The 25,726-nt window shown below is 50.9% G+C and overlaps 1 protein-coding gene and 1 non-coding gene across 7 annotated transcripts in view; both read right to left on the bottom strand.

Moving 5' to 3' along the window:
- Positions 1 to 22,577, bottom strand: part of FBXO31 (F-box protein 31) — a 54,225-nt gene extending 31,648 nt beyond the window's left edge. For 3 of the 6 annotated variants that reach the window (XM_030924836.1, XM_030924837.1, XM_010355593.2), the window contains exons 1-2: positions 22,182 to 22,577; positions 530 to 601 (exon numbers count right to left, since the gene is read on the bottom strand). In XM_030924836.1, coding sequence (XP_030780696.1) covers positions 530 to 601; positions 22,182 to 22,533 — 424 coding nt within the window. In that variant the 5' untranslated portion in view covers positions 22,534 to 22,577. Of the gene's footprint in view, positions 1 to 529; positions 602 to 9,633; positions 9,768 to 22,181 lie in introns of those variants that run through there. The other 3 variants (XM_030924839.1, XM_030924840.1, XM_030924838.1) reach the window with 3 other exon arrangements.
- A 232-nt stretch (positions 22,578 to 22,809) lies between these two features.
- On the bottom strand, positions 22,810 to 22,882 carry TRNAM-CAU. The gene has a single exon. It is a non-coding gene; the product is annotated as a tRNA-Met (tRNA).
- Positions 22,883 to 25,726: the final 2,844 nt, after the last annotated feature.

Raw genomic sequence — 25,726 nt, 5'->3', positions numbered from 1 at the left:
TCTGCCTGCTCGGTGAATGTCACAGGTGACTCCGGAAAGCAGGGGAGCCAGAGAAACATGAAACAGGGCTGGGAGGCTCAGCCTGCCCACAGAACACCGAAGGGAAGGAGAACTTCAGAAGGGGGGCCACCTCTCCGTACCTGGGTGCTTGGATGGAAGGCACCACAGCTGCATTTCCCAATCACCATAGGCAGTCCCATCCTGAAGGCTGGAGGCCCAGAAACCAGAGAAACAGGCAGCTCCAGGAGCACCCAAATCGCTCTGGTGGCTGCCTACATTTCTCAGCTCTAAAGGGCCTCTATGCCTCATAAAAGACACTAGTATCCAGAATGGGAGAACGGAGAACAGAGTGTCCCCTCCCTCAATTTTAGCGCTGTTACTACCAGTGCTGTATTCAAAATGTGACTGTAAGATGGTTTCTGAGAAAACAAAAGTATGGACTAAATCACTTTTATTATTTATCATTGATGTGCACTGTCTGCTTCTGGTAGGAAGTTAATCATGGATGATAACAAATAGATTCACTCACGCTTCGCGTAGACGTCCCGACAAGACACGCCTGTGATCTCCAACTTCCGCAAGTTTTCACAAACACCGTACTCTGTAACAAGAAACATTTGCAGAAATTTAAGATCAACAAGTCCTAATGAGACAGACATGGGCAGGTTGCTGACGGCTGGCAAGGGAGGTGCACACCTAGCCTCAGCCCCATCTCCAGAGTACATCCGTCACTGTGGAGATTTCACTGATTTCTCCACATTCAGTCAACACCCTTGTTCACCAATGAAGACATTATTCTCTTTTAGTCAATGTCACCCTTTACAAAATAATAATCTGCATTGTCTATTCTAATAAGCTCGAGAAGCCTAACCACACAAACCAACATCAGACAATCCCTAGTTTATGAACAAGGTGAGGCAGAATTCAGTTGTCTGGACACAGTGCCACGTTTCCATGGAAACAAGATCACCACTGGTGTTAGGGTCCAGACAGTGCCAGAGGCCAGTCCACCCCATATACTTCCCTGTGCTGCCTGTGTGTTCAACTCAGCTCGAGGCCAGGAGGGGATCGTGCAAGACATGGGGGAAGGGGTGAACACTGTCCCTTCTCCACTGGCTAGCCTTGGCCAGGGCCCAGTGAAGGGCTCCTGGACACCTCCCCCCTCCCCTGTCCTCACATCCTCACCTGCTGACAGCACCCTCCTCTCTGTCCCCTACTCCCACCCCACCACAGCTCCACTTTTCACAATTACCAACACCCAGCACATCCCAAGCAAAATCCCAGGTCCTTCAGCTTGGGTCTCCGCAAGCCTTTGAAAGAAAAGACCACCAGGGGCTAATCCACACAACCACAGAACTGCACATGGGCCAAGGGCTGCCACTGGCGATACCTGCATTCTGAGCTTTCCACATGCTGTGTACTATGCCAAGTCATGCTGGGCATCACCTCACTGCATCCTACAGCAGGCCCATGAGAGAGGCACCACTGTCGTCTCCACTTTCTCAACAGAGAAAACAAGTGCGGAGAGGTGGTGTGACTCCACGAAGGAACTCGAGCTTATGGTCAGCTGGGACCAAAAATTGAAGCCTAGATCAAAAAGCTTCCTTCGCAGTGAGAATGTGGCAGGGGCACAACACAGGAGACAGGACGGGGTGGCTGGGTCTCCACACGGACCACTGCAGCTCACACTGACTGTGTTATGCCCTGTGCAGGCGTGAGAGCCTGACAGTGACCTTGAAGGTCAGGACCCTGCCCTGTGGCAGAGAGGGAAACCGGGGCCCAGTGAGGTTGGTGGCCATCAGAGCTCACTCAGCAGTCATGATACAGGAACAAAGTAAAAAACAGAACCAAAGTACTGCCCCCCATCACGTGCCTTTTGATAAGCCCTACTCACCCGGAGGCCTCGTCCCTTCTTGTCAGTAACACGGATGCTATTACCCCAAATCCTTCTCTAACTGGAAGCACTGACAGTACTCAAAGTAAAGCTCGAGAAGCAGACAAGGTGGAGACAGCCGTTGAGACGAGGTAGCTGCTACTCAGCAAACCTCTTTCCAGTGGAGCCGTGCAGGCTCCTGCCTTGACAGCATGTCCCCTGCCTCCACTTCTGAATCCCAGGCTCCCGGAAGGCCTGCGTCTCCTCTCAGGAGGCCTGCGGGTCCACCTTAGTGGGAGGATCTGGGAAACCACATCCTAAATCCAGTAGGCTCCAGTGAGGAGTGCCCAGAGTGGGTCCCCGAACGAACACACCCAGCGAGGAGATGCATTTTAGTTCTTTGGAGAAAGAAACAGGAATGACAAGAGTGAGTCACTGCAGAGCTCCCGCAGAGCCCAGGGAGCTGCTGATCCCGGATCTAGGCCAGGGCTGCCCCGATGGAAACACAATGTGGGCCACAAACAGCATCGACATTTCCTAGCAGCCACATCAAAAAGGGAACAATTAAACAGGTCAAATTCATGGTTATATTTTATTTAACTCAATATAACCAATTATTATCATTTCAACATGTAGTCACTATTGAGTTATCTTTTTTTTTTTAGAGGTGGGGGGGTCTCACTATTTTGCCCAGGCTGTAGTGTAGTGGCTACAGGTAAAACATACACACATACATACATTGATTGACGGATGGATGGATGGATGGATGGATGGATGGATGGATGGATGGAGTCTCACTCTGTTACCCAGGCTGGAATGCAGTGGTGCAATCTCAGGTCACTGCAACCTCCACCTCCCAGGTTCAAGTGATTCTCCTACCTCACCCTCCTGAGTAGCTGGGACTACAGGCGCACAACACCATGCTGGGCTAATTTTTGTATTTTTAGTAGAGATGGGGTTTCAATTCACCATGTTGGCCAGGCTGGTCTCCAACTCCTGACCACAAGTGATTCGGCCTCCCAGAGTGCTAGGATTACAGGCGTGAGCCACTGTGCATGGCCAGAGTTTAAACATTTACTTATCAATTACTTTGTTGTTATGACCAGGGGAGTCAGGGACCCCTGTCTTCACTGCAAACAGATCTGGGGACCAGGACCTTTGTCTTCCCTTCAGTCAGGGCCAGGGATGAGGAGCTGAGATGCAGCATGAAGCAGCCCAGGAGCTGCTCTGACAACCATCCAGGCTGACTCCTGCTAATAATGACAGAGAAAAAACCAACACCAGGTGGGAGTTACAAATAAAACAAAAGCCAGATGTGGTGGCTCAGCCTGTAATCCCACCACTTTGGGAGGCTGAGGTGGGCGGATCACCTGAGGTCGGGGGTTCGAGACCAGCCTGACCATCATGGAGAAACCCCATCTCTACTGAAAATACAAAATTAGCCGGGCATAGTGGTGCATGCCTGTTATCCCAGCTACTCGGGAGGCTGAGGCAGGAGAATCGCTTGAACCCGGGAGGCGGAGGTTGTGGTGAGCCGAGATCGCGCCACTGCACTCCAGCCTGGGCAACAAAAGGAAGACTCTGCCTCAAAAAAAAAAAAAAAAAAAAAAAAAAAACACTGGCTCATCTCCTTTGCCTCATGGTCTATGGGCCTCCTGGGTGACTTGGGGCATCTGAGCTTGCCTGCCAAGCAGGACCAAGGACTGGTAAGAATTTCTTCAGTGAAAATTTGTCAATGATAGAATGATAATGAGGAAAATTCTGCAATTGCCTCCAGAGAATTTTGTTTTAGACGAGCTCTCCAATTGTCCAAGGTGACTGGCTAGAATGGCAGGAATATATAGGTTTTTAATGAAAATGTCTTGCTACATGGTGAAGTGCTACAGGGAAATTAAAGAATGATCAGAGAATCGCAGAGGGACTCTGTGAGAGTCTGCTGAGAGGGACTCTCAGCAAAACCAACACTGAGCTGTGGATGAAAAAGGCAAATGATAAAAAAAAGACAGTCTGTGCCACAAATAACGGGAGCGGCACCTTCATTTTTCATCTGTAAGTTAAAGGACCTGGACCGGATCATCCGTAAACTCCCCCTTCCAAGCTGTCAACAGCCTACGATTCTAGTTGGAGAAAAAAGAATATTCGCCAGCAAATGTTTACAAACGCGAGGGGGAAGGGGACAGGTGCTGACGCAGAGCAAGGACGGGGAGGGCAGGGCTGGCGGGGTGAGAGCTGTGGCCGCAGGCTGGCAGCCGCCCCACCTCCTGTTCCATTACAATCTTATTTCGGTTATGTTGATACAACACAGTCTGTCCTTCCAAGTGATCACAGGAGTCCAGTTATTTCTGTCAAGTCAGCCAACCAGGAAGGGGCTGCAGACAAAGTGCGGCAACAGGGACTCCACCAGGCCGCAGAGCTCATCCCGCAAGGCGCCTCACCACACAGGAGGGCTGACCCCAGGGAAACGTGTCACCAGGACACAGCTCGAAGCTCAAAAGGGGCCTGTGTGCTCCATGCAGCTGCTAGACTCTGCCCTGAAGAATCACAGGGCACCTAGTGAGCACTCAAGGAGCCGAGAGGCCCTGGATGGCCAGGTGGGCAGTGGGGAGGCACAGGGGGTGCACCAGGACGCAGCCAGACCTAGGCCAGTTCACACTGACTCCTCTCCATTACCAGAAGTCCAGGGAGCACCTGTCAGTGTGGAAGTCAGAATGCTCAGGCCAAATACCGAGATCAACTAACTATTCAGGTTGAACCAGAGGCTTGGGCGGGGACGTCTAACTGCCCACCCATCAGACTGAGGGACCTGTCACCCCAGGCCACAGCCCTCCAGAATGCAGTACAACCACTAGTTATGACTTATCAGCTACAGTGAACTCTGGGAGGAACTCCCACAACTAGCACCATCATGTAGTTTCACTCCGCAGATTACAAAACATTTTACCTGGTGGCTCACCTGTAATCTCAGCACTTTGGGAGGCCAGGGCAGGCAGATTACCTGAGCTCAGGAGTTCGAGACCAGCCTGGGCAACATGGCGAGAGCCCATCTCTACAAAGAATACAAAAATTAGCCAGGCATTGTGGCACACGCCTATGGTCCCCGCTACTCAGGAGGCTGAGGTGGGAAGATCATCTGAGTCCAGGAGGTGGAGGCTGCAGTGGGCCAAGATAACACCACTGCAGTCCAACCTGAGTGACAGAGCGAGACTCCGTCTCTTAAATATATAGATCTATAGATATATCAGGCAGACCACCCAATAATTACAGCATTTTCTGTGAGGATATAAGGGTCTTTGTAGTGATGACAGAAGGAGAAAACCAATTTGCTTTAAGGCGAGATTCAAACTAGGAGTAGAGGGAGGTAAACAGAGGCAGGTGGAATGAATCTCTGGGCCAGGCCAAGGGGTCAGGATTTCTGCTGCAGGCGGAGGGGAGCCTCAAAACACTCCTCTGCAGGGGCAGTGAGCTCCCTGGCAAGGCAGTGGCTCTCAACCCCTCAGACCAATCCCACTCCTTAAAACAAATACTTACTAACACCTCCTAGATCCTCATGAAAGCAAAGAAACTATTCTATACACAATTGTAGACAATTAACATTGCCCTAATTGTAACAGGAAGGAATACAGAAATCCATCAAGGTGCGTTTTGCCATGTGACGCTCAGGTGAGACTTCAGCAGAGCCTGGCCGCTTCTGGGCGTGGTCCAAGGACCTGCAGCACAGCATCCCTGGGAGCCCAGCAGGGAGTCCCAGGCCCCACCCGGACCCATTGAATCAGCATCAGCATCTCAGCAAGATACCTGGGATGGCTGGAGGAGCCCTGCACAGGCTGCTAACATCTCTGCCCATGCAGCCCACCATATTCAGCGCTGCCATGGCAACATGCATTTCCAAACAGCTTCCGGGAAAGTTCTGAGCAAAATACAGTTTTCTCTTAGTTGACAGTATATGAAAAAACTGTATGAAAAACGCTGGGTGTAGGCTGGGCACGGTGGTTCACACCTGTAATCCCAGCACCTTGGGAGGCCGGGCAGATTACTTGAGGTCAGGAGTTCAAGAACAGCCTGGCCAACAACATGGTGAAACCCCGTCTCTACTGAAAATACAAAAATTAGCCGGGTGTGGCGGCAGGAGCCTGTAATCCCAGCTACTCAGGAGGCTGAAGCAAGAGAATCACTTGAATCCAGGAGGTGGAGGTTGCCATGAGTCAAGATTGCGCCACTGCATTCCAGCCTAGGCGACAGTGAGACTCCAACTCAAAAACACAAAACAAAAAACCAATCGGTCAACGTCACCAAAACCAACCAGAGTCTAACAAACTGTCACAGCCCAGAGGAGGCAGAGGAGGTGCGAGGACTAAATGCCACGGGGGCTCCCAGACAGGATTCTGGGACAGGAAAAGGATGTGAGTGAAAACTGCGGCAATCTGAATCAAGTGCAGGCGTCGTTAAGGATAACAGATCACTATTGGTCCATTAACTGTGACAAATATGCCATACTAACAGAAGATGCTCACAACTGGGGAAACCAGAGCATATGGGAACTCTCTGCCCTTCCTTGCAATTTTTTAATAAATCCTATATTTAGTTTAGTTAGGGGAAAAAAAGGCTCCTTAACATAAAACACCTCCTAGGAGGCAACACCCATGGCTGTGGTGGCAAGGACCCAGGCAGAGGTGAACACAGCAGGCAGGATCAGGGCAGAGCAGAGGCCTGGAAACGCCCAGACAGAGTGCGAAGGGCCCTGAGCACTCCAGGTGTGGGAGAGCCGGCAGGGCAGAGCTGGGAGGCAGAGGGAGGCATGGGAGGGTCACCTGGAAACAGCCAGGGAGCAAGACTGGAAAGCCAGCTTCCAGGAAAGGAGTGGGCACAGAGATTGCCACTGAGGACAAACGGGAAAATATTTATGTACCACAGTTGCTGGAAAAAAACTGAACAAAAGAGCTCCAACCAACAGGATCATCCACAATGGGCTGCTACATGGAGAGAGCGGAGGCAGAGGGCAGACAGGCCGGCTACTGGGAGTGTGATGTACACTCTTCTGCAAAGACAGGGGCACACATATCTAGGGGCAGATGGAGCACTCTCTGGCGACCTCCAAAATAGCAATGTGGAAAATAAAAAAGAACCAACAAGACGGGCACAAGGGCTCACACTTGTAATCCCAGCACTTTGGGAGGCCAAGGCAGGAGGCTTGCTTGAACCCAGGAGTTCAAGACCAATCTGAGCAACACAGTGAGACCCCATCTCTACAAAATTTTTTTAAAAAATTAGCCAGGTGCAGTGGCACACCTCTAACACCAGCACTTTGAGAGGTTGATGTGGGAGGATTTCTTGAGCCCAGGAGTTCAAGGTCGCTGTGAGTGACAAGCCACTGCACTCCAGCCTGGGCAACACAGTGAGACTCTGTCTAAACAAAAAAGAAAAAAGAAAAAAAACAGAAAGAAATATGATGTTTGTGAATCCAAAGCAGGGATAAAATGATACCTGCATGTAACACAGGTTGTCAATCTGAGGGACTGTGGGTTGTCAGTATCTCTGCAGATCACTCACCCTCAGGCCAGCTCAGCAGGTCACACTCACCGAAGTCAGGAAATAATAACAACTGGCCTAGCTGCTGTCACTGAGCCGAGCTCCGCACCAACCCCACCCACTGAACCACATCAAGATTCCCAGGGGGTTCTGCCAGTGTCCTGATAATCAGGTGGCTCTTCCTCTGGCCTACGTGCTCTCACTGAGCCGAGCTCCACACCACCCCTGCAAACCACCGGAGCACATCAAGATTCCCCAGGGGGCACCATCCCCCCAAACCACTGAAGCACATCAAGATTCCCAGGGGCAGGGGGCGGTTCTGCCAGTGCCCTGATGATCAGGTGGCTTTTCCTGAGACCCACCAGTCAGCTGTCACTACTTCCTCTGACTCTCCATAAATACTCTGTCCTCTTCTCACACAAATGATGCACTTCAAATTCGTTAGCTACTGCATAATGAGACTGGAGGTTCAGTTTGCTGTGTGGTTTAAAGGACAGCCCCTTTCCAGGTTCCAGATGCCACTAGTGCACATGACACCTCACTGACAAAGCAGTCTGGACGGAGGGTGCCTCTCCTCCGATACTACGCATTTTCGTAGTTGCCTTAACGCTGCAGGCAAGATGCTCTGATTCCCTGCGCCCATGGCTAGATGGGCGGACACTGGAAAACTCACCCATTTGTGCTTGTTGTTTATGCTGCCTGAAGTCATAAGCCAGTCCTCTGCAAGCCATCAACACTGTTCCTGAGGCAGTTTATCTTTGCTCAGATTGCTGAAGGCTGGTGACTTAGTTTCATGAATTTTCACTGAACCCAGAGCATCCCCTAACCTGACAGAAACAATGCATTTAGCCTTTTATTAACTGCTTGGACTTCTGAATGAGTCCAAGGTTTTTAGCTAGGATAGCCACATCGACAGAGCCCAGGGCCACCATCATTCTCTGGATACCTCACCAGCAAATGCACTGCTAATACCCAGTAGGAGATGAACTCCAGACCTTGATAAAGCATCCACAAAAATGCCATTAAAATTCAGAAGAAAAGCAAAACGATGTGCACAGTGCTAATGAATACAACAATCCTTAGTGGGTTTTTCCTGCTGTCATCAAAAGGTCACGACAAATGAACCAGAGGAGAATAAATGTCATTCTGACCCAACTGCTCCTGTAAGGAATTTTCCACATGATGAAAAAAGTATTTGAAAACACAGGGGTTAAGAACAATTACACATCCTTTTATGGTTCTACAAACCTTCTCATAAGTCATCAAGGGAAACTGCCCTTAACACAGCTTTCAGGCCAGTGTCCTTTCCAGCAACCACGCACCCTTCCTTCCAGAAAGAATGGCAAGTGTTAACTCCCACCCTGCTGCACAGATTCAACCCAACTCCAGACGGCCAGCATGACCTGTGCTGCCTACCCGCTTCCAGGCAACAGGTTCAGTGTTGCAGGCTGTTAACGCAGTGTCCTCGCTAAAAGTTTCCTTAGTAACCTACTTCCTTTTTTTTTTTTTTTTTTTTGCCTTTATAAGAGGAAGCGTTCTTGGTAATTATTTACCTTAATAGTTTCAGAAAGAGGAACAGATAACCTCAGTCCAACATGACTGGCAGTTGGCAAAATCTAGCAAAGCAGCTGTTCTGATTGCTAAGGAATTAATTTAGATGCTTTCTTTGTTTTTTGTTTATTTGTCTTTTTGACTCTTGCTGCCCAGGCTGGAGTGCAGTGGCGCCATCTCAGTTCACTGCAACCTCCACCTCCCAAGTTCAAGCGAGTCTCCTGCCTCCGCCTTCCGAGTAGCTGGGATTTCAGGTGCCCGCCACCACACCTGGCCAATTTTTGTATTTTCAGTAGAGACGGGGTTTCACCATGTCTCAAACTCCTGACCTCAAGTGACCTGCCTGCCTTGGCCTCCCAAAGTGCCAGGATTACAGGCGTGAGCCACTGCACCCGGCCTTTATTATTTTTCTTTTTTATTTGTTTCACTTGCTCATGTGAGAGGAAATTTTCTGATTGGAATACTTGAAATGGCAATTTAGTTTTGTTATCATGGTAAAAATAAACATAAAAGCTACCATTTTACCCACTGTGGACCGTACGGCTCAGGGACACTAAGTACCTTCATATCGCTGTGCGGCCGCCTCCGCCATCCACGCGTAGAACCTTTTCACCCTCCCAAACAAACTCTGTCCCCACTGAGCGGCACCTCCACATTTCCCCAGCCCCTTCCTCGGCACCTACCATCCTGCTTTCTGTCTCTCTGCTTTTGACTACTCCAAGGCGCCTCCTCTGAGTGGAACCATGCCGTACTTGTCCTCTGGTGACTGTTGATTTCACTAAGCATAATGTCCTTCAGCTCCGCGCATCACCAGGATTTCCTTCCTTCTTAAGAACGGATCGCGTTCCACCCTGCGGGGACCACACCGTGTTCATCCGTTTATTCATGGATGGGCACTCGGGATGCCTCCGCCTTTTGGCTACTGTGAACAAAACTGCTCCGGACAGAGGTGTCAAAATGTCTGAGTCCCTTCCTTTCTTTTTTTGGGGGGTATATACCCAGAAGGAGAATGGCTAGATCACGAGGTATTTCTAAGTTTAAATTTTTTAGGAATTGTAATACTGTTTTCCACAGTGTGACCATTTTTCACAAATTTCTCTTGTTTTTGAGACAGAGTCTCACTTTGTCACCCAGATGACAGAATGAGACTCCATCTCAAAAATAAATAAGAAACATTTAAAAAAAAAAAAAAAAAGCTATTTAAAAGCTGTTTTGCCAAGGGGAACAAAACAGCCCAGTGACCTGACCTGAGTCCAGCTACGCTGAAGCTGCGTCCTCTTGTGACTCAACTGCCAGGGGTCACCAACCTCTGCACATGGTCTTCTTGTCCAACAGAGCTCACTGCTGAGTGGTGGCCCTTACTGGAAACCCCATCCCTGCAGCACAGGCCCAAATGCGGCCTGCATCTAGTCCGTCTCTCTGGCGGGCGTGGTTTGGAAGAGCCCTTACTGTCCCCGTCCCACTCTCCCCTCCCTCTCAGGGGCCCGGGGAAGACTCATCTGCTTCATGAGCACCCCCAAACCCTGGGAAGGGAAGACGAAGAGGACTGGAGGTGCACCCTGGCCAGCATGGCCAAGCCCGCACTCAGCACACTGGGACAGGAGGGACAGGAACACAGAGAGTCACTATTCTGTGCTCGGCACTGGCACTAGGGGGGACTGCAGTAAGAAGGCACTTGGCATCATCCTCGCAAAAGCACCACTTGAGAAAGGCACCACGCTAAGAGGCCGTCTGGGGCAACTTGGCAGGTGCCTGAGCACGGAGAGAACTTCACCCAGCCCCAGGGCACTCAACACCAGGGACTGCAGTCGGCACTGCAGATTTCAGCTGCAAGGGCTGCGCCAGCCACCAACCGCCAGACCCAGGGGAATAGGAGCCTGTGGGTGGGGATGACTGAGGAGCCAGTGGGGTGACCCCGGGCATGCAGGCGGGGAATCCAAGGGAGAGGGCCCTGTGGAACAGGCAGAGGCAGACGCTGTGGCCCCTGGGACACTGCCGGGCCTCAGCTTCCCTTGAGGAGAGGGAAGCTGGGAGCAGAGGGGGCGGCAAGTGCTGAGGGACCTGCTGGCTGGTGACCTACCCGCTTTACACTCAGTTTTCCAAATAAAACCAAAAGACGACACTGATTGGAAAGACAGCGTTTGTGTTTGCGCTAAATTAGGGGATAATTACAATCCGTTGGAAATATGGCTTAAATTCTTCTGCTTCTGAGGCTAAAAAGGAAGTTAAGGCACAGGAAATGAGCTGGCGGTGGCAGAGGGGACGTGCTCCCAGGCTCCAACTGCACCCGGCACTCCCCAACACTCCCAGCTCTGCAGCCACCAGCTTGACTGCATGGAAAACTTGCTGTTTTTTTTTTTTTTTTTTTTGAGACGGAGTCTTGCTCTGTCGCCCGGGCTGGAGTGCAGTGGCCGGATCTCAGCTCACTGCAAGCTCCGCCTCCCGGGTTTACGCCATTCTCCTGCTTCAGCCTCCCACTTGCTGTTTTTAAATAATGCAGCAGATCTGCAAACACTCCCGTGGCCAGCATCCCCTCAGGACGGAATGGAAAAGCGAAAGCCTGGGCACAGCCCCCAGGCGTCTCCTATCAAACACCAGAGTATGTAGGTGCTAATGAGGTGACCACTGAGCCAGCGTGCCTCCTGCTCAAACAGTCTCATCCCCGCAATGACAGTCTCCATGTGGACAGGAGCCTTGAGAAGCCTGGCGCCTCCAGCCAGGCCTTACGCCCCTCCTCTAGCACCCACGACAGGCACCCACTGGCCAAGGAGCCCCCTCTCGCTGAGATGCAGTGGTCATCCCCGATACCACTCCTTCCCAAAGGGCACAAACAATCACTCGGCGACGCTGTTCGCGACCCTTCTGTGAGTCTGACTCTACAATCCTATCACCCAGGACCTTCCTGAGATTTCAGACGCGTCCTCTTCCTCCACGCATGCCAGGAAGGCCTGATGAGTCCTGGCTAATCTCTCCATCACCCCGGTGGCCAGGGATGGTGTCGCTGTCAAAGGACGCTGACCCAGAAAGGGGAAAGACAGTAGAGACACACTTGTTTTTTGAGAGGACACTTGTTCCGCTCCAAGATCCCAAGATGTCCTGTGTGTACATGCCCTTTCCAGTCAGAAAGACAAACCCCAGACCCTCAGATGCATCATGTCATCGCATTACACACAGAATCAGTGAGTGTGCAGCGCCAGGACCTCTAGAAACCAATCAGTTCTCCTGGGCAAGTCGGCAAGGAGCAACCTGTAGCTTGTGCCAACCTCCTACAAGTTAGAATGCCTTAACCGTCTGGGAATGAAGCCCAGCTGGTTTTAGCCTTATTTTACTCCATCTTAAACAGCCCCTAATGGGCGGGCACGGTGGCTCACGCCTGTAATCCCAGCACTCTGGGAGGCCGAGGCGGGCAGATCACGAGGTCAGGAGATTGAGACCATCCTGGCTCACACGGTGAAACCCTGTCTCTACTAAAAATACAAAAAATTGCTGGGCGTGGTGGCGGGTGCCTGTAGTCCCAGCTACTCTGGGGGCTTAGGCAGGAGAATGGCATGAACCCAGGAGGCAGAGCTTGCAGTGAGCCGAGATCCCACCACTGCACTCCAGCCTGGGCGACAGAGCAAGACTCCATCTAAAATATATATATATACATATATATACACACACACACATATTCCTGAAGCCAAACTTTTTTTTTTTTTTTGAGACGGGGGCTCACTTTGTCTTCCAGGCTAGAGTGCAGCGGTATGAACAAGCTCACTGCAGCCTTGACTTCCTGGGCACAAGCATTCCTCCAGCCTCCCTCAGCCTCCAGAGTAGCTGGGAATACAGGTGTGCGCCACCACGCCCTAAAGCCAAGTTTTAAACCACTAACTTGCCCCTTTAACTTCTTCCCGAGATGACCCCTTCAGTTTCAGCCATGTTTAACCACAGCCATAGTTCTCATGTTGTGCATCAGCAAATCAAAAGAGAACAAAAATAGCACTTTCTTCTGCATTCAAAAACAACATTAAATACTGGCTTTAAATTTCCCATTTTTATCCTACAGATCAGACAGTACAGATGCTTTTCAACTTGTGACAGGATTACATCCCAATAAACCCACTGTAAATATGAAGGCCAGGCATGGTGGTTCACGCCTGTAATGCCAGCACTTTGGGAGTCCAAGGCAGGAGGTTCCTTTGAAGCTAGGAGTTCCAGACCAGCCTGGGCAACACAGTGAGACCCCATCTCTACAGAAAATACAAAAAATGTGGCCAGGCATGGTGGCACATGCCTATAGTCCCAACAACTTGACACAGGCTGAGGCAGGAGGATTCCTCGAGCCCAGGAGGTCAAAGTTGCTGTGAGCCATGATCACACTACTACACTCCAGCCTGAGTAGAGTGGGGCCCTGTCTCAAAAAAAAAAAAAAAAAAGGGGGGGGGGGAGGAAAATGTGTTAAGTTGAAAATGCATTGACTACTTGACTACTCCTAACCTACGCCACATCACAGCTTAGCTTAGCCCACCTTAAATGGGCCCAGAACACTTAACTTAGCCTACAGCTACGCAAAATCATCGAAAATCACTTTATTGTATAACAAAGCGTTGACTATCTCGTGACTTATTGGGGGCTGCACTGAAAGTGGAAACAGAATGGCTGCATGGGTATGCGCAGCTGTTTCTGCCGAATGCGTATCGCTCTCGTGCCAGCCGAACAGTCCTAAGTCCGACTGTCTGTATAGGAAAAGGGTATTTCTAGCGACGATGAAATTTAGACCCACCCTAGGCTTACAATGGACAAGAATGTTGTACAAATATTATTCCACGTAACATTAAAGGATTTACCATTCACAGAGGAAATGTCAAGCTATGAATTCTAAGTTCAAAACTGGGCACCGTAGGGACCATGCTGGCTAGTGGGCCTCGCTCTCCGGAGTTCAGGGAGGAGTATGCGCCTGAGTCATTCCTGTTTTTAAATGTAATCTTTTGTTATTATTCAAATGCTTTGATTGAGAATGAAGCTCTGAATTTCCAAAGCATATCAGCTTTAGGCAGACTTCACGAAGTAGCTCACAAATGAACAGTGCCAGCCAGGCGCGGTGGCTGAAGCCTGTAATCCCAACACTTTGAGAGGCCGGGGCAGGCAGATCACCTGAGGCCAGGAGTTCAAACCCAGCCTGGCCAACATAGTGAAACCCTGGCTCTACAAAAAATACAAAAATTAGCTGGGCACGGTGGTGTGCCTTTGTGATCCCAGCTACTTGGGAGGCTGAGGCAGAGAATTGCTTGAACCCAGGAGGTGGGGGTTGCAGTGAGCCGAGATCACGCCACTGCCCTCCAGCCTGGGCAACAGAGTGAGACTCTGTCTCAAGTAAGAAATAAATAAATAAATGAACGGTGCCAAAATGGGCTGGCATTTCATAACACATCAACTAAACAGTCAACGACTAACCAAAACAAGCCCAGGCAGGGCCAAAGCAAGACAGGCAGCCAGCCCCTGCCCCAGCACCCCAGAAAGTGAGGACTTCCTTAGAGTCCTCAGGCAACGAGCTGCCAGAGGCCAAGAGGGCTACACATCAAAGAAGGGCCCCGCACCCACCCTGCCAGGCCCTGCAGGCTGGAGTAGGTTTGGCTTTGTTTCCCATCCGGAGAAGGAGCCCTTATTTGTGATCTGCCTGTCCCAGCATCAGAAGTACAGACACGGCTTTCAGTGGCAACTCCCTTCACTTGCCCAAAGAAACACTATTAGAAAAGATTTAACCCACCAGCTCCAAGCTGCCCCTGCCACCACCATTAGCCTGAGTCACTCCACTTCTGACATGCAGGCGCCAGAGAGGCCACAGTAGTATAAAAATAACCAACTTACTATTGCCAACAGGACACTGGAAATCTTCAGCTTCTCACTGACCAAACATATTATAAATAACCACCTCATTTCCAGTTGCCAGTGTATTCCCCCGCCCCCTACTGCCAAAGCATCCTATCCCTTTAGAAAGAGCCTTAAACATGCAAGCCTCACCCACACCCTAAAGTCAGTCATGGCCCAAAATTCTCTGAAGCATTAAAAGACAGGCACAGGTTCCCTTTTTCCCACTCCCATTTTTGTTGCTTGTTTTCTGTTCTAGAAAACTTAGTTTTCTTTTTTTTTTTTTTTTTTTTGAGACAGAGTCTTGCTCTGTCGCCCAGGCTGGAGTGCAGTGGTGTGATCTTGGCTCCCTGTAACCTCTGCCTCCAAGGTTCAAGCTATTCTCCTGCCTCAGTCTCCCAAGTAGCTGGGATTACAGGCATGAGCAACCACGCCCAGCTAATTTTTGTATTTTTAGTAGAGACAGGGTTTCACCATGTTGGCCAGGCTGGTCTCGAACTCCTGACCTCAAAAGATCTGCCCGTCTTGGCCTCCCAAAGTGCTGGGATTACAGGTATAAGACACCTCACCCGACCCCATTATTAAATTATAGAAAGTATTCAACATCTGTGAAAAGAAGAAAATAAATACAGAAAGCAGACAAGTAAACACTGGCTGGTAAACACAGAAATCAGCCTCACTCACCACCCCTCAAGACACTAAAAACTGGAGCCACCCTTATACCCCTGCCAGGATGCCAGGTGGGCAAGGACCATGCACCTCCCAGGCAGCCCAAGCTCTGCTCCTGCTCACAAGGCTGGGGCCCGCCCTGTTTCTCACTTGAACTGGCCTGCCCTTGACCTTATCAGCATCCACCATAACCAAATGTTAGGAAAGATGAAGTTTCGGGGCTCACAGAACTAAGACCAGATCTGTCTCATATACGACTATTCCTATCTGTATTTCCAAACACAATTAGACTAACAAGGTAAGACACCTGTAATACCACACAGGCTTGCCCACGGTCTGATGCCTGACCTAAATGAGGTGGAATTAAAGCTGCCACAGTGAACTCGTGAAACTGAAAATCTAGCTGTCTACCATGTTCGTTAACTTTGGGGTGTAAACTGATCACTTAAGCATGGAGTTTGAAATCTATAATTTTGATTAAAGTTGGAAATTTTAGGCTGGGCACGGTGGCTCATGCCAGTAATCCCAGCACTTTGGGAGGCCAAGGCAGGCAGATCACTTGAGCCCAGAAGTTCCAGACCAGCCTGGGCAACATGGTAAAAATCTGTCTCTACAAAAAAATACAAAAGTTAGCCAGGCGTGTTGGCACGTGCCTATAGTCTCAGCTACTCAGGAGGCGAGGATCACTTACGCCTGAGAAGTCAAGGGCTGTAGTGAGCCGTGATCGCGCCACTACACTCCAACCTGGGTGACATCACGAGGGAGACCCTGTCCCAAAAAAAAGTTGGAAATTTTGCCAAAGTCACTATAAATGAAGTTGAAAAGCAAATGACTGTAAACAATGAGGAAATGTTTTGCAATATATTAAACAGGCCAGATACAGTGGCTCACACCTGTAATCTCAGTACTTTAGGAGGCCTAGACGGGCGGATCACTTGAGTCCAGGAGTTCAAGACCAGCAGGGGCAACACAGTGAGACCCCATCTCTACAAAATAATACAAAAAAATTAGCTGGGTGTGGTGGTGCACGCCTGTACTCCCAGCTTCTTGGGAGGCTGAGGTGGGAGGATCACTTGAGCCCGGGAGGCTGAGGCTGTAGTGAGCTGTGATTACCCCACTACACTCTAGCCTGGGTGATGGAAGGAGACCCAGTCTCAAAAAAAAAAGAAAAGAAAGAAAGAAAAAAGAGAAAACATGTATATGAAAAAAAAAAGAAAAAAGAAATCTAGGCTGGGCACAGTGGCTCACACCTGTAATCCCAGCACTTTGGGAGCCCGAGGCAGGCAGATTACCTGAGGTTGGGAGTTCAAGACCAGCCTGACCAACATGGAGAAACCCCCGTCTCTACTAAAAACACAAAAAATTAGCCAAGCATGGTGGCGCACACCTGTAATCTCAGTTATTTGGGAGGCTGAGGCAGGAGAACTGCTTGAACCTGGAAGGCAGAGGTCGCGATGAGCCAAGATCGCGCCATTGCACTGCAGCCTTGGCAACAAGAGCAAAACTCCATCTCAAAAAAAAAAAAAAAAGAAATCTATCCAGGTTACAGAAATAAAATCCACAAATCAAAGAAACAGTAATAGGAAAAAAGGAGCAAAAATGAAAGATAAACACATAAAATAAATCCAAATGATCAATAAATATATATATATATATATATATATATATTTTTTTTTTTTTTTTTTTAGACGGAGTCTCACTCTGTGGCCCAGGCTGGAGTGCAGTGGTCGGATCTCAGCTCACTGCAAGCTCCGCCTCCCGGGTTCACGCCATTCTCCTGCCTCAGCCTCCTGAGTAGCTGGGACTACAGGCGCCCGCCACCTCGCCCGGCTAGTTTTTTGTGTTTTTTTTAGTAGAGACGGGGTTTCACCGTGTTAGCCAGGATGGTCTCGATCTCCTGACCTCGTGATCCGCCCATCTCGGCCTCCCAAAGTGCTGGGATTACAGGCTTGAGCCACTGCGCCCAGCCCAATAAATATATTTTTTAAATGTGTACCTTCACCAGTTATCAGGCAAATGCAAAATAAAATGCCACAAAATAAAAATGCAAAATAAATGGTTAATAAAATTCACCCAAACTGGTATCTATTTTTAAAGAGGAATCACTGAGAATTCAGCAGAATTACAGAATTCACTGGATTAAATGAGAAGCTTAAAATGCTGGGAAGACACACAGCAGCTACTGTGCGATACTGCATCCGGGCAGTTAAGTTTCTCCTTCTGTGACTTGCCTATCCATGGCCTGGTGACAGGTGCACAAAGAAGGGAAATCACTCTGGGAAGCATCTAGCAAAAGTGCTTATCTCACCCCCGCCTACCCCAGCAACACCACTCCTGGATATAATCCTCAGAGAAATGTTCAAATATATACGCATCCAAACATATGAGAGTGTTCACTGCCACACTGCAAGCAGTGAAAAAATAAAAATAAGCAAAAGAACTCTGTGACCACTCAGAGTTATGAACCATCACATACCTTTTCTTTTTTTTTTGAGATGGACTCTCACTCTTATACCCCAGGCTGGAGTGCAATGGCGTGATCTTGGCTCACTGCAACCTCCACCTCCCAGGTTCAAGCAATTCTCTGCAGGAGATTAGAGTGGTGGGAAAAACTATAGGGAAAGGATGCAAACCTTCTGAAAGGTGGGTAGGTTTTGCAGAGCCCTGAGAGAGAATAGCTGAAGACAGCTGTACTATAACCCTGAGGCAGAGGGCATGGAGTAGATACAGGGAGTGTGGAGGAATTTATCTTAAACAGGCTTGTTTACTTATGTTGACCAGTAACTGACCTTTGATTATCAGCACATGATGTTCCCTGAAAGGGGAGCAATAAATGTTCATTACCTGTAGGCTGTGTTTGCTCCAGGTTTTCCGCATCGTGCCTGCACTGAATAAAAGCAAGCAGCTCCAGCTTCTCGGGGCTGCTCTCTGGCCACTAGAGCCAGGAAGTCACCTAGCTGCTCTTATACTGCATACCTGTGTCTGAGTACTCATTTCATCCATCAGCTAGGGCCTGTGGGACAGACCCGCCAATTCTCTCGCCTTGGCCTCCAGAGCAGCTGGGATTACAGACGCCCACCACCACACCCAGCTAATTTTTGAATTTTTAGTAGAGACAGGGTTTCACCATGTTGGCCAGGCTGGTCTCCAACTCCTAACCTCAGGTGATCTGCCCGACTTGGCCTCCCAAAGTGCTGGGATTACAGGTGCGAGCCACCGCGCCCGGCCTGCATATCATTTAAAAAGAGCTAAACTGAAATGTATTAACATGAATAGAACTTAAAACTACAACTTGGACCTCTGCACTCCAGCCTGGGTGACAGAGCTAGACTCTGCTCAAAAAAAAAAAAGGCCAGCCATGGGGGCTCACACCTGTAATCCCAACATTTTGGGAAACCAAGGCAGGCAGATCATGAGCTCAGGAGATCAAGACCAGCCTGGCCAACACGGTGAAACCCCATCTCTACTAAAAATACAAAAATTAGCCGGGCATGTCGGTGGGCGCCTGTAGTCCCAACTACTTGGGAGGCTGAGGCAGGAGAATCACTTGAACTCAGGAGGCAGAGGTTGCAGGGAGTCGAGAACGCACCACTGAACTCCAGCCTGGTGACAGAGCGAGACTCCGTCTCAAAAAAAAAAAAAAAAAAAAAAATACAAAGGAACCAAAAGCAAGTATGACAAATGATTTAAGTCATTGGGGATGGCTGGAAATATGCTTGGTTTATCATTTTTGTTGCGACAGGCAGGATCTCACTCTGTCACCCGGACTGGAGTGCAGTAGCCTAATCACAGCTCACTGCAGCCTCAACCACCCCAGGGTCAGGTGATCCTCTCACGTCCGCCTTCCACAAGCATGCACCACCATGCCAGGCTAACTTTTGTATTTTTTGTAGAGATGGGGGTTTCGCCATGTTGCCCGGGCTGGTCTTGAGCTCCTGGGCTCAAGTGATCGGCTGGCCTTGGCCTGCCGAAGTGTGTCTTTAATGTCTCAAAATGAAAATTCTCATGTTAGCAGGTCACCTGGGTGAACAAGATGCTTTCATTCTACATCACGGTGTCTGGTGTCCCAGGACAGCTGCGCTGAGAACCACAGCAGTGGGAAAGAAAGGATTGAAGGGTTCTGTCTGTCTCCAGTGGCTTTCTACATCTCCATTAGGACTTTTCATATTTCTGTTGGCAATTCTAAGAATTTATTCTGAGCTGTAATTCCGGTTTTTCTATGGTATACCTTTGACTTTTTGATTACACAAAAAACTGTCTGTTATCCGTCTGCTTGAGCCATATACACCTTACAGTTTCCCAGGCAAACCCCCCAGAGGTCACCACACAGGTCTGGCTGCTTGATGGAGAAACTTCAAACCACAACGACACATCCGTGGGGAATCTGAGTCTTACAGCTACACAAAGTGCAAATCAGAGCAAATGGGTAGACTTTACAGGGAAAGAGAAAATGGAACTGCCTCAATTTTAAATGGAACTCACTTTTAAAATGTAAAAAGAACTTTACTTCCCATGTACATGACAAAAATTTAGTATTACTAATACTCAGTTCTCACAATTTGTAAGACAAAAATAGACACTCTAAGAGAAAAAGACAAAAATAGACACCTTAAGAGAAAAAAAGACCAAAAAAGACACAAATAGGGAATTCGCAAAAAAGCACAAGAAAAATAGCCAAGAATCCACATCTACCAGCTACCACTGGGGGAGAAGGCTTCGCATGCATCACCTCATTCACCCTCCAAGCGCCTGCGGGAGCAGCACTTCCCACTCATGCTCCCAATAGGACTTGGGAAGGTGAAGCGGCTTGTCCAGATCTCACAGAAGATAAACGGAGCCTGGGCTGCAGCCCAAGTTGGCTGACTCCAAATGTGGGGCCTTGACCATTAAACAACAAAAATAAAATGACGAACTCTACTGCCCAGGAGGACTTGGAGAAAGGGATCTTCTCACGCAGACCTCCTTGGGGTGCAAACTCAAAGAGCCCGACAGCAGGTTGCGAAGGTTTTATCAACGTGCAGTCCTGCAAACCCACAATCCCACTTGAGGAAGCGCACCCTACCCACCGGCGGGAGGGCTCACACCTGTAATCCCAACACTTTGGGAGGCTAAGGCGGGCGAATCATGAGGTCAGGAGTTCGAGACCATCCTGGGCAACACAGAGACATCCCCGTCTCTACTAAAAATACAAAAATTAGCCAGGCCTGGTGGCACGCACCTGTAGTCCCAGCTACTCCCAGGCTGAAGCGGGATAATCACTTGAACCTGGGAGGCGGAGAACTGCAGTGAGCCAAGACCGCGCCACTGCACTCCAGCCTGGGTGACAGAGTGAGACTTCGTCTCAAAAAACAAGCAAACAGAAAAAAAAAAAAAAAACCACGAAGGAAATGCACCCTACCAAGACAATCTCAGAAGTTCCCAAGGATACATGTCAATCTCCTAAATTTCTATAAAATGCACAAAGCAGTCTTCAAAGCACTGTTTATGCATGGAAAAAAATGCAGACTTCAAAGCTTATCAGAGAGGGCAGAGTCTGTGCTATATGCAGGCAGTGAAATACTATGTAGCATTGTTTATACTACACTGTCTCTAATATATATGGTATTATATCCTTTAGGGGAGAACGTACACATGACTCTGAAAGGTTTTTTAAAATGTTAAAGAGTTTATCTTTGACTGCTGGGGTCTCTGATGGTTTTATTCCTTTTGCTGTTCTGCATCGTTCAGATGTTTTCTAATCTGTCCTTTTTACCTAAATACGAGCTGCTTGAACATCAAAGAGCTGTCAACCTTTAAACAGAGAGAGCCTTGAACTTCCAGATTAAATACACATCTCCTCCTGTGATCTGTTACATCCAATATTGCTGAAGGCAAAAGTCCAGCCCGCACCGCTGTGATCCATCTGTCTCTCTACGCCCCCACCACCAGGAGCCCCCGACACTGGGCTTCCTCTGCTCCCCTAATTTTTTCAGTTGCTGTTGAGACGGAGTCACTCTGTCGCCCAGGCTGGAGCGCAATGGCCCGGATCGTGGCTCAACGCATCCGCCTCACGGGTTCAAGCTATTCTTCTGCCCCAGCCTTCCGAGTAGCTGGGATTACAGGCGCCCGCTACCACGCACGGCTAATTTTTGAATTTTTTCTAAGTAGAGATGGGGTTTTACTATCTTCGCAAGGATGGTCTCGAAATCCTGACCTCAGGTGATCCGCCCGCCTCGGTCTCCCCAAGTGTTGAGATTACAGGCGTGAAACCGCGCCTGGCCTGCTCCCGATTTCTTCAAGTTCACCTCGTCTCTGGTAGGGGCCAGCGAGGCACCCTCGGCTAGTCTCCAAGGCAGGGGCAGAGGAGGCGGCCCCCAGGCGTCAGCTTAGGCCCGGCCCAGACCAAGGGGGACCCCAGCCCCAGCTCCCGGCATGGCCTCGGCCCCGTGGTGTCCTGTGCATGATGTCTGGGCCTCTTCAATGCCTCCCTGACGCCCTCAACCCCTCCCTAGCCCTATCTGCCTCACCCTGGACCCCCCGGACCCTCCCTAACACCCTCAAATACCTCCACGGCTCCCTCAACGTGGCGGCACCGCGGCTGCTCCCCACCCACACCCGAAACGCCACATCGCCGGGCCCCGCGCCCATCTGGTGGCCCCGACCCGGGGCCACCGCCACCGCCCCTGCCAGGTCCGAGGCCTCCACCCGGGCGAGACCGCCGCCCCCGTGCGCTCACCCTCGCGGCAACGCCTCCTCCAGATGGTATCGGTGTGCAGGATGCGCCGGAACTTAGTGCAGACCTGGGCCAAGCTAGGTAGGTCGGTGCCCGGCAGCGACGCGAAGATCTCCACCAGCAGCTCGGGCGGCAGCTCCAGCAGCGAGCAGCGCGGGGGCGGCGGCGAGGGGCCCGCGCACAAGCCGCCCCCAACCCCGGCCAGCACCGCCGCGCTCGCCTCGATGCGCTCCTCCTCGGGGTCTGTGTCCGGCTCACTGTCGGCCGCCGCCGTCTCGGCCGGGCCCCGGCGCTGCTGGCGGCGCCGGCATCCGCGCGACGGGCCCACGCCGCAGAGGCGAGCGCACACCGCCATGCCGCCCAGTGACGGGCACTGCCGCCGCCTTTGCGCACGCTCCAGCGCGGCCCCGCCCCGCCAGCGCCGAGCCACGGCCCCACCGCAGAGCCCGCCCCGCCCCCTGGAGAGCCCAGCCCCGCCCCTAGCTGGAGCCCCGCCCCGGCCGCACCACCCCTCCCCGCGGGGCGGTGACCTCTGAGACCCCGCGCGGTTGCCATCCTCTCCGACAAGAGGGCGCCGCCCGTGGCGGGGACGGGAAAAGAAAGTGGTGATGCCGGGTGCAAAACGTGTAGCTGCCCCGTGTGAGGCTCGAACTCACGACCTTCAGATTATGAGACTGACGCGCTGCCTACTGCGCTAACGAGGCGGCTCGAGCGCCCCTCCGCGCCGCGGCCTTTGTGGAGAGAAGAGTCGCCTCCCCGTGCCCGCGCGCCCCGCTTCCGGCACCCGAAACTGTGCCCCGCCTGCCGGTGAGTAGGAAGCTGCCTTTTACAACCTCCAAATACAGAGACAGCAGCCAGAACCCCAAAGGGCGTCTAGAAACCCTTTTGTCCATCGAAACAACGGGCGTTCCATCGTGTCCGCCTTATGGTAACCAAAAGACCCGCGCTGCGGGGCTCTGCAGGGACCTTCGGGGGTCCCGAGCTCCCTGCGGAAGTCCCAGGGAGGACTTAGAGGGGCGGCGGCCAGCGCAGCCCAAGAGATCCGGGGATGCGCGCCCAGTCTGGAAAGGGAGGCCCTGCCACGCGGCGCCGCCCAAACGGCGCCAGTTCCTGCAGCTGCCGGAAGCCGCGCACACCCGCTCCAGCTGGGCCGCGCCCCGGCCGCGGAGCGGGGTCGTCTCCCAGGTACGCGGGTGGTGACCACGAAGGCGTCCTCTGACCAGAGCAGCCGCTCATGTCGCCGTGGGCTCGCCTCGGACCCCATCTCTTGGAGGCCCAGGCGGGAGTATAAACCGAGGCCGGGAGCTCGAGACCAGCCTGGGCAACACAGCGAGACCCCGTCTACAAAACAATCCAAATTTTAAAAAGAGAGGCTGAGGCGAGAGGATCACTTGATCCCAGGAAGCCGAGGCTGCAGTGACCCGCGATGGCGCCACTGCACTCCAGCCCGGGCAACACAGCTTGACCCTGCCTCCAAAAAAAGCAAAAAACAAAAATAGCCACAAATGGCTGGGCGCGGCGGCTCACATCTGTAATCCCAGCACTGTGAGAGGCAGAGACGGGTGGATCACCTGAGGTCAGGAGTTTGAGACCAGCCTGACCAACATGGTGAAACCCTGTCTCTTAAAAAAAAAAAAAAAAAGCCACACAGACCAGGAGCAGTGGCTCACGCCTGTAATTCTAACACTTTGGGAGGCCGAGGCGGGCAGATTGGTTAAGCCCAGGAGTTGGAGACCAGCCTAAGCACATAGTGAGATGCCCCCATCTCTACAAATAATTTAAAAAATTAGCCGGGCATGGTGGTGCCTACTGGGGAGGCTGAGGCGGGAGGATCGCTTGAGCCAGGAGTTGGTGGCTCCAGTGAGCTGTGATCACACCACTGCACTCCAGTCTGGACAACAGGGCAAGACCCTGTCTCAAAAAAAAAAAAAAAAACCACCAAGGCCGGGCGCGGTGGCTCACGCCTGTAATCCCAGCACTTTGGGAGGCCGAGGCGGGCGGATCACGAGGGCAGGAGATTGAGACCATCCTGACTAACATGGTGAAATACCGTCTCTATTAAAAAAAGTACAAAAAATTAGCTGGGCGAGGTGGCGGGCGCCTGTAGTCCCAGCTACTCGGGAGGCTGAGGCGGAGAATGGTGTGAACCCGGGAGGCGGAGCTTGCAGTGAGCCGAGATCGGGCCACTGCACTCCAGCCTGGGCGACAGAGCGAGACTCTGTCTCAAAAAAAAAAAAAAAAATCCATACAGATGCGCCTATGTCCAAACCTTGAGCATCTCAGGCCAACACTACTGAAAAATAGTGCCTGACTGATTACCCTGCCTCAGGTTCCTTGTTTTTCACTCCATCCCGCAGTTAGAATGCTCCTCCTTCCAGTGACCATAATAAATAAACTGAAAGCAAACTCTTTTCACAAGGTGGACCCACTTATTCACAAGTATGTCATGGTCCACTGGTCTGGAACTCCTGACCTCAGATGATCCGCCTGCCTTGGCCTCCCAAAGTGCTGGGATTACAGGTATGAGCCAGGAGCCATCACACCTAGCCTAGTTGGAAATATTATACTATTAATAGTTATAGCCACAGACACAGCATAGTGCTTGGTACATAGTAGTTGCATAATTAATTTATCATTGTTGGATGAATCAGTGACAACCACGAACATCTATTCAGTGCATATATTGTGTGACTTTACTGGTATTATTTACTGCTACCAATTTTTTTTCTTTTTGGGGGGGAGGGAGTCTCACTCTGTTGCCAGGCTGGAGTGCAGTGGCGTGATCTTGACTCACTGCAACCTCCAACTCCCGGGTTCAAGCGATTCTCCTGCCTCAGCCTCCCAAGTACCTGGGACTATAGGCGCCAGCCACCACGCCCAGCTATTTTTTTGTATTTTTAGTAGAGACAGGGTTTCACTGTGTTAGCCAGGTTGGTCTCGATCTCCTGACCTCGTGATCTGCCCGCCGTGGCCTCCCAAAGTGCTGGGATTACAAGTGTGAGCCACCGCGCCCGGCCTTTGTTGTTGTTGTTACAGGGTCTTGCTTTGTCACCCGGGCTGGAGTGCAGTGGTGCAATATCAGCTTACTGTAGCCTTGACCTCCCGGGCTCAGGTGATCCCCCGACCTCAGCTTCCTGAGCTAGGACTACAAGCAAACACCATCAAGGCTGATTTTTTTTTTTTTTTTTTTTTTTTTTTTTTGTAGACATGGCGTTTCGCCATGTTGTCCAGGCTGGTCTAGAACTCCTGGACTCAAGTGATCCACCCCACTCCTACCTGCCAAAGTGTTGGGATTACAGGTGTGCACCACCAGGCCCCACTGATTTTTGTAGAGACGAGGTTTCACCGTTTTGGCCAGGCTAGTCTCTAACTCCTGACTTCGAGTCATCTGCCCGGGTCAGCCTCCCAGAGTGCTGGGATCACAGGCACGTGCCACCACGCCTGGCTTCATTGTTTGTTTTTTTTTTTTTCATTCTTTTTTTTTTTTTTTTTTTTGAGACGGAGTCTCACTCTGTCGCCGGGGCTGGAGTGCAGTGGCCAGATCTCAG

Source organism: Rhinopithecus roxellana, chromosome 20 (assembly GCF_007565055.1).
Source record: "Rhinopithecus roxellana isolate Shanxi Qingling chromosome 20, ASM756505v1, whole genome shotgun sequence".
Lineage (NCBI taxonomy): Eukaryota > Metazoa > Chordata > Mammalia > Primates > Cercopithecidae > Rhinopithecus > Rhinopithecus roxellana.
The sequence above is the reverse complement of the archived record's forward strand: the minus strand, read 5'-3'. Positions and strand labels throughout refer to the sequence as shown.